General features: G+C 34.2%; 1 protein-coding gene across 1 annotated transcript in view; it reads left to right on the top strand.

Annotated features, from left to right (window-relative positions):
* The window catches only part of dlg5a (discs, large homolog 5a (Drosophila)), a 131,681-nt gene extending 119,196 nt beyond the window's left edge, over positions 1 to 12,485 (top strand). The window contains 2 exon segments of the mRNA XM_056471495.1: positions 3,839 to 3,948; positions 10,751 to 12,485. Of these exon segments, the coding sequence (XP_056327470.1) occupies positions 3,839 to 3,948; positions 10,751 to 10,854 (214 nt within the window). The 3' untranslated portion in view covers positions 10,855 to 12,485.
* The last annotated feature ends 5,197 nt before the right edge of the window (positions 12,486 to 17,682 follow it).

Raw genomic sequence — 17,682 nt, forward strand, 5'->3', positions numbered from 1 at the left:
TGTTCTTAAAAAGGTCTTTAAAAAATTTAAATTCGATTTGATGAAACCTGTAGAAACCCTATATAACAAATAATGCACATTTTAGCAAATTTTCTGATTATTAATATTACCAGTATTGAATTCAACAAAATTTTATTTAAGTTCTTTAATCATGACTGTTTAAAACCGTCAAACATTTTGAAAATGGCACATTTAAAACATCATCATTACTCTGATATTTTAATTAGGATGTCCGCGGGGACTTAAAGTATTAAAAGTCAATTAATCAATTATGAGAAAATTAAGGCCCTTAAAAGGTATAAAAAAGTCTTAATCGCATTTTTACGAGGTCTCAACTTTTGTTGAAGCGTTGTGCAAAGTGTTTGACTCCAAAAAAAGCATACAAATATTTATTTTCCTTTTAATATTAACAACGGCGTGCTCCTCTATCTGGGTTATGTCATGTAATTTTCGACAAACGCGAGAAGGTGATCTGACGCTCTTCATATGTAGCAAAACCATAGAGCGAAACAGAAGGCAAAATGGGAAAATGTAAGTTCGCCTAATCCTGGTTGGAGAAAGATGAGTTTAAAGTGGCTAAAGCCTGTCGCTAAAAGCAACCGTGTAATTTATTCTTTCAAGCTTTGTTTCTTCCAAGCTTATCTGAGTTCTGTTGCATGGTTGTGCTCCATTGATTTATTTAACTACGACTGTTTATTAAGTTAAACGTTTGATACTGATTAGAACTTAAAGTAGCGATGAGGTCTTAATTTTAATATGAAAAATATGGAATTAATGGTGCTTTTAAATGTCCTTAAATCTGCTATTTATGAAAGAGTGGAAACCCTGCCTATTGGCCATTTCCCACATTTTCGCTGCTTGAGAACCCACCCACTTTTAAAATGCAACTGCTCGTTTGCATTTAAAGGGGCACATACAAAAGTAATATGTTGTTTGCGCCTAAATAGGAGCAAATTTGACTAGCTTAATAAATTATATGTGTGTATTTCAAGCTGAAACGTCACAGACACTTTCAGGGGACACTAGAGATTTATTTTACATCTTATCAAATAAGGCATAATATAAAGTCTACTCTAGACCGCTAATATGCATATCCTGGGTTCACAGCCTACTGTACTGATAGCTCTCTAGGGGCGCGAGACTTAAAAGGACAATAAATCCCAGCTTTATTCTCCTGATAGCTCTGCATAACGGCGCCTTGAGGTCTTTTCGACACTTCCTTGAAGAGTAGTCAGAGCGCTAATGGTGCAAAGTCGTCCCAGCAGAGGTTTTTAAATTGGCCATTTCCCTGAAGGATTATAAAATCACTATGGGGATTATAAATACAGGCTGTCTTTGACCTGCTGACTAGCACCTTACTGCATGTAAAGGCATATTGAGTTAATCTGTCCTGCAGTTGTTAGTGTGATAACAATGATGACATTATGGCTTGTACTATGACTTACAGTGTACATGCATTTTTTTTGTCAGAGTAACTTTCAATGAAATCTCTCTCCCACACACACGCACACATATATAGACCAGAATTGTGTGGTTTATTAAATATTCATGATATTCTTATTTCTGTGTGAGTATAAAATGAAGCTAAATATAGCCAGGATTTTCATACATATATATATATATGTGCGTGCGTGCGTGCGTGTTAATATATTTGTTACACAAATTGCTTATAAAAATATTATTTTAATATGTATACACAAACGCATACATGCACATACACACTGTTTACTTAAAAAATTGGTAAAACTTTTGTTTAGGTCACAAATCATGCTATTAACTACTACCTGTCATTTATTAAGATATGAACTAGTTATAAAGTATGATCTTATTCTGCATCCCTAATCCTACCCAAAACCTAAACCCAACTACTACCTTCTACCTTACTAACTGTTAATAAACAGCTAATTAGTATTTATTAGCCTATTAGTGTTAGTTCATAGCAAAAATCAGTCCAAGGCACTCAAACAATGTGGAAAAAAGCATTAAAAAGCCTTTATTCACATGGGTAATCTTTAAAAAACCTACGCGTTTTGGCATAGAGCTGCCTTCATCAGGGTAACAGTGCGTTTGGAGTTTCTTTTCAATGCTACGGTCTCATGACTCATTAGAATATATGTTATTATTATTATTATTAATTTTAAAAAGATGCATGTTATACAACATATAACAATATAACTTTTTTCACATTTTTCGAGTGCCTTAGACTTATGTTTGCTGTTTATTCAGATGAATCCCTAGCCAAAGAGCATTGACACATTATTTAAGCTACCCTTGAGCACTTTTTGTTCGATTTTGGCGTGTTAGTTCATAGTTTGTTAATATCGTGAATTGTGATCTAAAAATAAATGTTACCAAAAAAATTCAGATGTGTAAGATATGTTATATGAAATTCAGCAAATATGTTAAACTATATTGATATATAATGCATGCATGGGTCGAACTTGTTCAGGCTTGTCCAGTGCACTATAATGAAGCTTTCCTCACATTGTTTATTCCTTCAAAGTCCATCCTTTCTTTGTGTGGTATAGCTGTGTGTTAATAACTCAGCAAGTGACAATATTCCTTATCATTGTAGATTTGTTTTATAATGTAAAGTTCACTGTATAAAAATACAACATTTTGAAATATATTTATCGGCTAATAATATATCGGTTATCGACCTCCAAATCTTAAGTGTTGTTGGTTATCGATATCGGCAAAAAATCCATATTGGTACATCCCTAATAACTATCAATTCTTTTTATTGTCTTTATAGAATCAAGCAATTTTAGGAAGTTATGCAAACATAAATATAGTATATCTTTTGGAAAATCAATATTTTATACCAAAATTTGTATTAAAAAACATTTATTAATTTATTTTATATTTAATTAGATAAATATTATTTTTTACAAACTTTTATATAGTTTGTTTAATCTAAGAGTCAAAATTAGATATACATGCTTTTTTGGGGTGGTGGTTGGGTAAAATTTTATTTTGTGGTTTATTTCTTTATTTTTTTTTTTCGTTTTTATTTTATACAGTGTGCTGCCCTACACTGTCACAATAGGGTGTTAACATACTGTATACTTTTTAATAAGAAAAATATTATAAACTTTTATTTTTTAAATTAGTTAACATTAATAATTGTATCATATGTTGTTCATTTCTTAGTTGAGGAAGTGCTTATATAGATTTTTAGTTGTTTTGTCCTGCAGGAATCTGTACTCAGTTAACCAGCTAATGTCTACATTTTAAACGTGTTTAATTATTATGTGCAGTCACCTTTCCGAAATGCTGTTGCTTGAACCATGTTTGTATAAGAGCGTGATTGTGGCAGTTAGGACTGTCTCATTAATCAATACATCGACTTAACGTTCACTATATGGACGTCACCTCAAAAAATTTTGGTGATGCAGTATATATCGTTCATCATGTTTATCTACATGGTGTCAGCAAGTTCAGGATGGTTAAGGAAGGCTTACTAACAGGTAAAAACAGGTGAATTTTGACATTATCCCGAAAGCTGTTGATGTCCAAATGAGCTTTCTTTCAAAGCTGCGGTCCACTTCCAGACAAGTGACAGTTCACAAATAACTTTCAAGCCATTTTACAAACACATTTACTTTTTTGTCCTATTGTGTCCTAAAGTGTTTAAGCCCATTTACAGTCTATACTGTTGTATGATCATTGTATAAACACAGGCATCAAAATGGCAATAATATCACTTATTGCAATCATTTCTATGGCAATATATCGCACACTAAAAATGATTTATCGTGACAGGCCTAGTTGCAGTTTAATCTTGCAATGTGATTGTTTGATCTTTGAATGAGTGTTTCTGTTTTTCTGTGTGTAGAGAGCAGAAGGACCCGATTTATCTGCGGGATAAGGTCTCTCAAAAACATTCCAAGGAGCAGTTTGAGATTGCACAGAAGATTGAGCAGGACTACAGCAAGTTCTTCACAGGTTTGTCTTCTGTTCTGCTTTCGTCTGTAGTATATTATATTATTAAAGGGATAGTTCGCACAAATATTACAAGTTGCTGTTAGAAACGTGTAACTATTGAGTTCCATAATAGGAAAAACAAATGCATTGGAAGTCGATGGTTTCAGGTTTTCAGTATTTGTCCAAGTATCATTTTCTTTTGTGTTCAGCAGAAGAAAGAAAATGTAAATGATGAGTTTTCACTGTTGTTGAACTATCCCTTTATAATTTTGTATTGTTTTGAAGCAGATTTGGATAATTCATGTTCAAGTTCATTTATTTATAAAGCACATTTAAAAACAGCCACAAGACTGACAAAAGTGCTGTATATAAGACAGAGTAAAATAAAGAGACAGATTATAAAATCATAAAAATAAACCATGAGAAACCACTGCATAAATTTAAAAATAAATCAATAGAAAAGACTGTTAAAATAATATTAAAAGGCCAAGTTGAATATTTCTAGTAGTCAGTGTTGGGCAAGCTACTTGGAAAAATGTAGTGAGCTAAGCTATTACAGTGTTTCCTCTAGGATTTTTTCCAGCTGTGGCGGCAGACTCTGTTGGGCATTTTACACAGATCTACCAACTACATGTGGCGTTATTTCATTGACAAATGGGGGGAAGAGGGAGGGATTTGGATAAAAATAGGAGTTTACATTTGGGCACGCGCTGATTTTCAACGAGGCAAAACAAACACACAGACTCCGAGGATACAGTGACTGTGGAATGTTTAATACCGCACGTTGTATAAGAGAAAAAAAACTCTGCATTTTTCCTGAGTACTGTTAATTAAGACACACTGCTCTTTCACATACGTATTTTCTGCCAACGTTAAATAGCAAATATGCAATATTTTATGCAGCCAATCAGTCTCACATATTATTTTACAGCGGCAAAACAAACGCACAGATGCAGAGCAGACAGTGACTGTGGAATGTTTGATACCGCACGTCATATAAGAGAAAAAAAACCTCCGCATTTCTCTGTTACTTAGATGCACTGGGTAGGTAGCGTCAGAAAGCCTGTCACAAAATAGACTGTCACAAAATGCGGCGAAAATTCAACACGACGGTAATAGTTTGGTTGCGGTGTTTACATGTTTACACTCGGAGAGCAGTACTTACAGCGGATCTTTCAGTCCATAATATTGTAGTGATATTAACGTACTGTAAACTTAGTAACTAAATCATTTTGACTAAGGTCTGTCTTTAAACACCGAAAGAGTACTGCTGACGATATGAACTAACTTTGCCATCTGAATGAACATACAAAGGGCACTGATCACACACAAATCTGTAGAGACAGGACAATCAACTCCAACTGGAGTCGCATCTTTATTAAAAGGAGATGAGCGGCAAATCCAGATTTCACAATTTCCAGATGCAAAAAGCTCTCGGGTAAAAAAAAAAAAAATGTTCCTTAGACAGGTATTTTTGTCGCGCGTCACGTGCACTGTAATCCACACGTGAGCCCAGCTGCGCTCTCATAGCGGGAAAATTAAAACAAAAACCTGTGCTGCAGAACATTAATAAACACAACACTGATGACCAGTGTCTATGTTCACACAACGTGGCGTCTGTCTGAACACTGTATCAGGTAAAAACAGTCATGCATATTGTTGAAGTTGCACCGCATACACAATAGAGCGCACTGATAGGTTTGAACCAAGTCTTTCTCATGAAAGAATGCAGCACACTCAGAGACGTCATAAGGTACTCCCAGGTATACACAGCCAGTCTCCACGCTGGAATACACACTAAGATCTAATCGCTGTGACGCAGCTTCAAAAATTAGTTTCAAACCGGAAGAACGAATTTTCTCGAAATAACGCAAAAACAACCAATTTTCACTTTTTTGTGAAATATGTGTCCTAATAGTGTTTATAGCAGCATGGGACACATATATGACTGTCAACAGCTCAAAAAATGTGTTTTGATGGTTCGTGACCCTTTAAGTTAGTGACAAGGGCCCATTTACACTGCCAGTTAAATGTGACCTAATGCCGATTTTTCCGATGTGATACAGATCGAATCTGTTCTATGACCATGTAAACACTTAAAAAATGCATGCATTCGGATATTCAGAGATCGGTTTCAGACCTCCTTCATATGTGAAAATAAATCAGATATGTGACATTGTGACTATCATGTAAACAGGCAGAGGTGCATTTCCGAAAACCATCGTTAGCCAACTAAGGTCGCAAGTTGTGTTGTTACAAACATAGTTTGTTGATTTGGTGTTTCCCAAACCCGTCGTTTCAACGAACATTCGCAAACTGTGTCGCAAACTTCTATGCTTGCAACGACACCTCTGGAGCTGTGGTTAGAAACATAGTTCCTGGCTGTGTTCTATTCCCACTTATCCCCCTATGATATATTCGTTTAGAACATTCTAACATTTAAACTTAGAATGATTTAAAAAAAAAAAAAACGCATTAAAGTCATCTCTCTTAGGTGTAATTTGCTTTCAAAGTATTTTTACAGTTCAGTTTTAGCAATCTTTATGTTTAAAATTGCCCTCCCTTCGCAGTGCACTTAAAAACATTGATGCCATTTGAAACACAGTCGTGGCTCATACTATTTAAAAGCGGAATTTATATTGCGTCTCCAAAGCTTGTGAAAACAAAAAACGTAGCATACATTAATGCTTTTAATTTGTAGTAGGTTATTTATTAAGTATCTGTATGATATGGAACTGTTGGTTGGCACATTTCTGCAGTGGTTTACATGTGTTAAATTGTAAAAGTAGACTTTTCAAAAAAATAAACTAAAATAAACAATGTCCTACTTAACAATAATAATAATAATAACAATCATCATCATCCTTAATATTATTAATATTATTATTAAAGTATGATTTTTTTCCTAATAAATAATAAATATAACATTTAATTTCTTTATAAATAGCCTCATTATTTATCTATTTATATGATTTATATATGATATTAGAATACCTGTTAGCTTTTGTATGTGATTTTATGTTTTAGAATAGAACATGTAGAGTATAACATTGGTCCTTTGTGAGCCGTTTACATATATTTCAATATTGAAAACGAGTGCATGTTTTTACCAAAACTAATATTGGATATTTTTTAATTGAGTGTGCATGTAAAACAGTATAATTTGCACAAAGAAATTATGGGGATCTTTTCTAAAGAAGTTGTTACCACACTGTTAAAGCATCATTGTGGACGTTTAATGTTATAACTAACGTGGTTCAAACGATGGATCTGCGACAGAGAAACTACGGGTTTTGGGAATCACTCGTCACTACATTGTTCTTTTCCCAAACGATGCATCGTACTGTGATAGTTCACCCTCGAGTTAAGTCGTTGTTTGGAAAACGCACCCCAGATCGGATTTATTGAGGCATTCCGTTTTGTACATCATTAAACTTGCAACAATGTGGTACTTCTCCGCAGTTTAATGAAGTAGAATGAAGAGCGTGTGTGGAGGCATTAACGCGGTAAACAACAACAAAAGAGGGAACACGGAAAGTGGTCAGTTGCCACAATTTACTCCCACCACACCCTTTGTGGGTCTCTCTCAAAGTCAAAATTCCTCTGAATGGTGGAGGACACCGTATATAAACCATAGGCACAAGCTGCAATGATGGCCTTTTCCCTTCTGTACACACATTAATTGGATATGGGTCACAATTAAAAGAATGTGTAAACGGACAAGCAAAAAATTCAGATATAGGCAACAAACCAGAATTGGTCATCAAGACCTGACAGTGTAAACGGAGCCAAAATGCTATTTGTTGTGGGACATATTCAGTATATCAAATAGGCGACAGAATAGTGGTAAAATACTGGTTAAAAAGAATCTTATTGTAATAATTGTATTATAATTTTGCTTTATAAAAATACAATAAAATCTATAATTTTCCATATACTAAAAGCTACACCGATTTTAAAATAAAAATTTATCAGTACCAGGCTGTCTGCAGGGTCTAAAAAGTCTTAAATTCACTGAAATATTGTGTTGTAGGTCTTAAATCATTTTAAACAGGTCTTAATTTTCCTCTCTCCAAGTAAAGCTACCTAATCAACATCCATCTACTCATCAATCCATCTTAAAATTAAAATCACTTACACAATTCCTCATGATAATAACAGAGAAATATTTCCCTTTACCTTATCCTCCATTCATACAAAATTATGTTATACAATGTTACACTTGTCATTTTGATATAAAAAAGAAATGTTGAAAAAAAGTGTATACAACTAGAGTTTTCTTGTTTTGACACATTAAAGTATGTCGCTAAGAAATAATTGCTTTTTTTGTGGCAAGCAAAGAAAATTGCATTGGGCCAACCAGGCCATTAGAAATAATCATTAGCCCTCTGTAAGTCTAAAATTTCATTCATAATGGTCTTAAAAGGCTCTTAAAAAGTCTTCAATTTGACCAAATGAAACCTGCAGGAACCCTGAGTACAGACATATGAAAGAAACTCTAATAATTATAATCGCATCATTTTGTTAACTTGGCCTGCAGTCTAAAACAAAAAGATGGGAAAATAAATGAATGTCTCATAACAAAATTGATGACCATTTCTTCACTTGACACTGGGATGAATGATTGCAGTTTTAATTTGGGACTTTTTTGTACTGAAGTTCCAGTGCGTAACTATTTTTGTACCTAGTTTAAAATAGACTAATAGGGAAACATTTTTAAAGTAAAAAAAAAAATATGCATATAGCATGGCCAAATAATCAATAAACAAATGATTAAATACTAGTATTCTAGAGAAAATAGCATACATTTAAAATATGGTTAAATTTTATGGCAATATAATTTTGGAAACAAAATCACAATGTGTTTTTCTTTTAAGTTTAGGTGAATTTTAGACCATCTTTATATTTTAAAACTTTAACTGGCATCATAACGAACTGATTGACTTTTAACCAATTGCCGTGTACTTTCATCTGAGTCAATCAGATTGATGACTTGTTTATTACACAGTAATGAGTTGCTGTCTGCCACCATTTGACTGGTAGTATATTAGGGGTGGGACAATTCACAAAATTGTCAGTTCGGTTCATATCACAGTTTTGTGGTCACGGTTTTCGGTTTTATTTGCTTTTCATTGCAATCAAAACAAAACAAAAAAAATCCGTTATTGTTACCAAAGACTGTAAAAAAAAAAAACTAAATGTCAGAGATGTCCTGTAAATCAAGTTCAAATAACTGAGATCGATGTGGACATAGGCTAACATTAGTTTTGTCTTCCTAATTATTATTTTAGACCCATAAAAAGAATTATGTTTAGATAACAATCACTTGTTTTTTCCCCATCATGGCTAACATTAGGCGTTTATCAGCAAACAACTAAGATAAAGCCCAATAAAGCTCATACTTTACCAAACAAACAGTGATCCATCAGATGCTGTAGGTCAGAAAGTACAGTTTACTGCTAAATAACTAATTTTATCATGGTAAAATAACAGAGAACTTGAACATTGATACTTCAATCTCCTCCCAAACCTCAGATGGTCTGCTTAGAGAAGCTGTCAATCACAACTGTCAATCTCGATGACACGCCCTGTTTTTATTGCATTAAATTACTGGCTAAAAACATACTCTTTACAAAAATGAACATCTGAACCTATATCAGCTTGATAAGCTTGATATGCATTAATTGACCAAAACCATCTTTCAGGAAATTTTATTGTAAGTGTAATTTTTTTTTAAATTAGGGCTCAAGTCTCATTCGTTAACATGGAGGTGGGCTTTATGACTTGTATTGCAGTCAGCCCCCAGGGGGCGATCTAACAGCTGGGAGCGTCACTCATAGCTAGCTTTATACATAGCTTTATAAGCTACTATTTACAGTATTAAATATGTTATTCTCATATATATATATATATTATTATATTATATATATTATAATACCTAAACCAATAGGGAATAGGGATTAAGCCAAAGGGAGGTTGTATAACTCTTATCTTTACCCACAATCTTACTTTCTCCATCATAGTAAGCTGCTTAATTTTTTTTTGTCTGTTCCATTGCACGATTTGTTAGATGCTTGCCCCCACATTTTTGGAATCTGAAGTACCTTAAATGCATGGAATGCCCAGTTTGCACCGTGTTGTTCACTCGATTCACGTCACAGGATGTCTAATCGCATTTTCCCCTTGACTTCATGTAAATCGCTCACTCTCGATGATTCATCCACGTCTGATTACTGCATAGGCTGCAAAACAATTTTTTCCCACATTCATGAAATGTTAGGATTGTGAGGGCGCAGGCGAGATGTCATTTTTCGAGAGACAATCAAACACATCACGTTGGCTTTGTATGCACCATTTGTAAGTCACGTAAAACAATAAATTGAAAACTGAAAAAAATTTTTTTGATTTATATGCTTTAAAATTGTATGTTTTATGAGATTATTTAAAGTTTTGGAGATTGTTTTGCGTTTAAATAAAGAATTTTGCAGGATTGCATAAAATTGCGACTTTTTGTTGATTTTGCAGTGGATTCAGAGATCGCAAAACTGCGAAAAATTACAGGGTCTAACTTAACTGAGTGTTAAATATGGATATTCTGACAATGTTACATTTTAGAGAAAGAGAGAGATGCTCTCACACACAGATATACACACATTTCAGTCAGCTACCACTTCAAATACTTGCTTTTTAAAAATGTGAACCGAACTGTACGAGAATAGAACAGTTAGTTTTTTTGTTTTGTTTTTCATGAACCGACACATCCCTATAACATGTAATTAAATCAGCGTGACTCATTCTTTTTTTTGCATGCTTTCTTTTACAGGTATCGTTCAGGGAGGCACCTTCCCTTACATTTGCACTCAGATCGTGACTATTGTGGATCAGGAACAGAGCAAAGTCTTGTGGACTCCACTGGGCTCCCCGTAGGGCTCTGACACTTACAAACGCTACACTTTATACACTAGAACACACGCAAAGGTACACTAACGTTACGAGCGTTGCATTAAGATAGTAATTCTTTTGTTTTTTGTCAATATTCATTTTTATTACGTTATTAATTGTAACTCTTATTTGTAAATGTATGAATGAGTGTCTAAGTATGTGTGTGACAGAGGACGATAGCACTGAAGTATTTGTTCATTTCCTTTTGGTCTTCCTGACGGACATGTTAAAGTTTTAGCAATGCTGCATTTAAGACACTCGTTTACAGAGCAATCAGTCGGTGAATTGTTTAACGTCTGCCTGAATGTGAAGTTTCCCCTTGTACCCAAAATGGTATGCGTGACACCCTTTCCACACTGTCCCACATATCAGCTCAAGGACTGAATCCTCCTCATCTTGTGGTTTTTATGGTGGCCAAGTTAGTTGTGTAGATGTCTAGTGAGCGTTGCTTCGAATCGTAGTGCTTCACTATTGAGCTGAGACTGACTGCAGCTTAAGCGGTTTCTACGGGCCAAATGGAAGTGCCTTTGGAGATCCACTGAGCGTATGACAATGGCATGAGGTGAAAGCCTGGTATTTAAACAGTAAAACTTCTCCGATTGCACTCCAGGGCTAGACAGACCACTGTGTTCTCATAGCAGAGCTTATATTTAAAGAGAAAATCCCACGTAACACTTGTACCCGCCGAAGTACGGGCGCACACGTATGTGTATGTATGCAATTTCATCAGAATATATAGAAATATATTTACTGTATTTTACTGGGCTGTAGGCCCGGGGAGTGTGACGGAGCGGTCACGTCTTAGCAAATATTAGCATGTTTGTGTGTGTGTGTGTGTGTATGAGCGAGAGTGTGCGAATGCACGTTTTTGGTTTTTGTGTATGTTTGTCAGTCACTTTTATAAGTACTACACACTAAAAGAAAAAACAAAAACATCATAGAAAGAAAAGTTGCAGGGTAAACCTGAAATGGTTTTCTTAAAACTGTTTAAATGTTAGTGGTTTTTCATTGCTATTTAATTGTTTTTATTATAATTATTTGTATTATTATTATTATTATTATTATTATTATTACTATTCAAGAGTCATGATATGTCTCATGCAGACCAGTAGCTCCATTAATGTGCCAAAAAAAAGTTTATTTCTTTCAATTTTTTCCTGTTTTGCACTTCCAATGTTCTGAACCCTAAACAAATGACTGTTCACAGGTTTCCAGTAGAATGGAAATATGTACTATTATTTTTATCGTAAACGATTATTCATGTGTATCACTCCTGCTCCGTTCATTTCATCGACTGCCTTTTATAATGAAAGAAAAGAAGAGAAATACTGCATAAAAAGGGATTTCTTATTGCACATTTACTTTCACGCCAAGACATCAGTCCATTGGGTTGAAATTTGTCAAAGTGAATCTAACGTCTAACTATTGTTCTGAATAGCTAGCGTATATGGTTTGAAGCGAGGGATCGAGTGTTTAGAACAACTTAGAACGCAGGTACTGTTTCCGTTGGGATTTCTTGTATTCCAAAAGAATGTGGTTTGTATGAAAATGTCATAAAATGCGAGAATAAAAGTCATTTTCTGTATCTCACAATGTCATTAAATGGATCAAGATGGTGTGTGTTTGATTGATGGCCGTATTCATTGTGCTGCAGGCTGAGATCTCCATCATATTAAGGGTGTCATAGAGCTGCTTCCACAGTGCCGGTTGCAGATTGACAAGTGCTATAATTGAGTGTGGAGCTGTCTTTATTTGTTGCTCCTCCTCGAAGCTGAGGCACTGCGTCTAACCATGGGGAAGATATGGTGTTAATTACTGGAACTAAGGTGAGCTCTCAAACAATAGCGGCGGCTGTACGGCTGTCAGCTTCTGTTGGGGTGGAGGAGTTGCTGCACTAGGCTGTTAAACCTGATCATTCACGACATGATGTAACTGACAATTTCCAAGTTGTTTGTCGATAAATAAAATAATAATAATTTGCCAAAGAAATTAACAAGGGTTTTTGGGAGGGGGGAATAATGTTGACTGTTTAATCAGACCCATCAGAAAATATCTTCAGTTCAACTTGAAGGGGAATTACAAAGTACTGGAAGTTTCTGTAGTTTTAAATCCACTTTTTTCATTATTCCTCACAGACAAGCAGATAGTCAGACCTTGACAATCCACAGATGAAAAGAGTGAGATAGGCAGTTATAGATCAATGGAACCACAAGAAGAGATGGATGGACAATGAGACAGGTAGACAGATGTGTATATATAGATTGACAGACAAAAAGAGACATAGATGGGAAGACAGCTGTATATGCAGCAGGGTTCCTGCACAGTTTAAAAAAGTGTGGAATTTGATTTGAGTCATTTTTAGGTTTGCAAAAGTATGAAAAAAAGATATTTGCTCATTCATAGTTTTATAAAAATATCAAATAACATTCTAAATATACAGTTGAAGTTAGAATTATTAGCCCCCTGAATTATTAGCCCGCCTGTTTATTTTTTCCCCAATTTCTGTTTAACGGAGAGATTTTTTTTTCAACACATTTCTAAACATAATAGTTTTAATAACTCATTTCTAATAACTGATTTAGTTAATCTTTGCCATCATGACTGTAAATAATATTTTACTAGATATTTTTCAAGATACACATATTCAGCTTAGTGACATTTAAAGGCTTAACTAGGTTAATTAGGTTAACTAGGCAGGTTAGGGTAATTAGGCAAGTTATTGTATAATGATGGTTTGTTCTGTAGACTATCGAAAAAAATAAAATTAAAGGGGCTAATAATTTTGACCTTAAAATGGTTTTTAAAATATTAAAAACTGCTTTTATTCTACATGAAATCAAACAAATAAGACTTTCTCCAGAAGAAAAATTTTTATCAGACTGTGAAAATTTATAATATTAAAAAAAATTATAATAAAAATTCAAAGGGGGGCTAATAATTCTGACTTTAACCGCAAATATACCGTAAAATTATTTCATAGTGTTTAGAGGAGCAGGCTCACAGTTCTGCCACAAAGATAAGACTGGCTCTACTGGAGAGACGAGTCAGGCTAGCATTCAAGTGACTAACATTTAGATGGAAGTGTAGAAAGCAGACAAATTTTATCAAAAGATCATCGGGTGCTATTGTGTTTTATTCACATGACAAGCTGTGAGTGTTATTTCTCCACTTTATCACTTGCCAGTATTTACTATATTTTAAATAAAGACAAATTTCTCTTCACAAAATGTTTAAATTGAGTCTCCAGGATCTTGAGTTAAAACAGTTGCCTTTTAGGATTTTTTTAGGAACAAGGAACTTTTCTGCTGTACCATGACTGCAACAGGTGCAATGATATTATGTAGTGCCTGAAAATAGTCCCCAACTTGGTAACTGTGCTGCTTAATATCATTTCGCCAGCTACAGCCATGGTACAGTAGGATTTTTAATTTTTTTTTCCCGTTGGTCTTAGTACACTAACTACAGAAAAGTCAAGCTTTAAATCAGCAGTGTCCAAACACGGTCCTGGAGGGCCAGTGTCCTGCTGAGTTTAGGTCCAACTTGCTTTAACACACCTACCAGGAAGTTTCTAGTATATCTAGAGCTAGAACTCTCCAGGACAACGGCCCTCCAAGACTGAGTTGGCTATATCTGCTTTAAATGGTTAAACCTTTTTTCTTTGTTTTTGTTGAGCAAGTCGCTAATCGTCCGATCAGATTCAATGATTTTTGCTATGCTAATCTAAAAGCGCTCCACCCAGAACTGGAGATTGACTGAATGGATTTAAACTCAACTGTTTAACTTTAGGGCAGTGTTTCTCAACCACATTCCTGGAGGACCACCAACTCTGCATGTTTTGGATTACCTGTCTTGCAGTCTCTAATAATGAGCTGATAATCAAAATCAGGTGTGTTTGGTTAAAGACAAATGATAAATGTGCAGAACTGGTGGTCCTCCAGGAACGTAATTGAGAAACACTGCTCTAGAGGACAAGTCTATTTCCAGAAAAATTTCAGTGTTTATCCACATTACAATTCAATAAGCAAACGATCAAATGAGCTTGCAGTCATGTATTGTAGGTTTTAAAAGTTGTGTGTTCTATGGCTCTCATTTTATCAGAATTTAGTTACGGTCAAAAATAAAAATTGTAGAAAATTCTTTAAAATATGGGGAAAAAGTGCAATTTTTAAAAGTTCAACATTGTGTAGGAACCCTGACATCAACAAGAGGAGATGTAGATCGACAGTTAGACGTGTACAGATAGGTCAACAAGACAAAAGAAAAAAGGCTAAAAAATGTGCTAATACACCAGAAAAGATGGATCAACAGACAAGAAAATTTAGATTAGTGGATAGATGGATGTTAAACGAGTTTTAAGTGGAGTATCCTAGAATGTTCAAAAGAAAATCATGTTGCATTTGGGAAAATTATCAATTGTGTTCATTTATTGAGTATATTATTACACATTTAACTAAATTTAAATCAATCTTAACCATTAATCACGTCCAATAAAAATCCCAAATGCTGCAATTCCACATTCTATAAGGATGAAACAAATGCATCTCATTAATTCAAATATTTGCAGCAAAGGCTGCAACTGACAGTCATCTGTGAAACAAGCGTGAAAAAAAACAAAAACAAAGATATAATTATCATAATATGCTTACGTTGAAGAGGCATTGAGTAATAGTGAAAGTCTAAATATACATTCGTTCTCATTTTCAGCTGCCATTCAAAAAAGAAATCATCAGTAGTTTTGCTAATTATAAATATATAAAATAACTTTTTACATTTAAGATTTACAATGCAAATCCATTGTACATCCACTTGTACAAAGAAAGCGTCTTATCTACTTAATGAGAAAATATTTGTAACGCTCCGGGTTCACTGGAGGAAGGCACAGGATCGCAAGATTATCAAATACGTAATTTATTTACAATCACTTACAAGGAAGGACATGGGGCGAAACCAAGCATCAAACGAGACATCACGAAGAATACTGGACGAAGACTGAATGACACACAGGGACTATAAATACACAGGGGATGATTGAACTGATTACACACAGGGGATGTACAATAACACATGGCGGGAACTGGATCAAAAGAGCACATGGGGAAAGGTCACATGATGAAAACAAACACACAAAGAAGGCAGGTTGTGACCATATTACTTTACTGTAAATAAATCGTATAAACATTTGCATATTAACCAGTAATACTAAGGAAATTAATATGAAATTTATATTATATATTATGGAACAGCTACTTTCATGGTACAGTCCCTAAAACCCAGATTTGGTGCAAACTAATATACATATATAAAGACTCAATTATGAAATAAATGCATTGGAAATCTGAAGATTTTTGTGCGTGCAGATTTCAGAGCCTAGTTATTAGAGGCCTGTTGGACAAAACAAGTAGAAATGCAACCTGGTTAAGATAAGGGGCCAGTGCCATGAAGCCAGATTAGCAGGCTAGCCAGTGAGGTTTCAGTTTAGTTTGCACCAAATCTGGGTTTAAGGTACCAAGGAGGTAGCTCAGCTGCTCCATAGTTCCATGACAACAAAGAGGGATTAACTTCGAGCTGCCTTCACGTTACCTGAAACCCAAGAATGGTGCAAATGCAAAATATACTGAAACTTAACTGCTAGTCAGCTGATCCAGCTTCATGGTACAAACCCAGGGTTGATATATTAGTGTTCTCTGTCAATTGCAAAGTTTTTGAATAATTCTTGATTGCATGCAGCTGAAAGTGTGACACAGCAAACAGCCAATCACATGACACATGAAAGCACCAGTTTGATTCACGAGAGAGTAAGCATTTTACTTCTCTGTTGGAGATTTCACAAAAAAATATAGTGAGATTAAACACTTCTGCAAGGCAAAAATAAGCATGGGTGATGCTGCAAAAGAATGAGAAGACAACTTAATGGGATAGTTTATCCAATAATGACAATTTAGCATTTGTTTACTCATCAAACTTTCACTTCTATTGACCAAAAAAGAAGATATGTTGTATTGAAGATAGCTGGAAACCTGTACCATTGACATCCATACTATTGGGTTTTTTTTCTATGGAAGTCCATAATTACAGTTTTCAGCTTTCCTCAAAATATCTGCTTTTGTGGTCAACTAAAGAAAAAAGGGTGAGTAAATGTAATTTTTTTTGGTTAACCATCTCTGAAAAGTGAATATATGAATGCAATTCAATCCTCTGATTTTAATAATAAATACTACTGGTCAAAAGTTTGGGGTGAGTTTTTTGTTGTTTGTTTTTTTTAACATGAAAATTATTATTTTCAACAAGGCATTTATTAAATGTAAAAAAATAATAAATTAAATTGTTAAATATTTATTAAAATTTTAAATAACTGCTTTATTGTAAGTAGTTTCAAATGAAATTATTACTCCAGTCATTATTGCTTTTATTACTATTACCATTATTATTATTAATAACAATAATACCTGACCCCAAACTTTTGACCAGTAGTGTAGGTGCACAAACAGCTCAAAAGTCAATTTAAAAGCTTTATTTAATAATGCAAATGTATACATCGATATTTATTATTACATTTTAATTTAAAGCCATTATTAATGTTAATTGACAATTTAAAACAGTTTGAATATTTAACATTGAGTTATATAATCTAATAATTCATATCAGCATTTGAAGTAGATTAAAACCTTAAATCAAAGTTGTTCTAAAACTATTCAACACCCATTCTAGTCTTAGGACGATTTAAAATAAAATATTTCTTGGTCTATTTCAAAATGTTGACTAATAAATAATTAGCAACAAAAGACAATTTTGAGGCAAAAATGCTTTGTGTAG

Source organism: Danio aesculapii, chromosome 13 (assembly GCF_903798145.1).
Source record: "Danio aesculapii chromosome 13, fDanAes4.1, whole genome shotgun sequence".
NCBI classification, from domain to species: domain Eukaryota; kingdom Metazoa; phylum Chordata; class Actinopteri; order Cypriniformes; family Danionidae; genus Danio; species Danio aesculapii.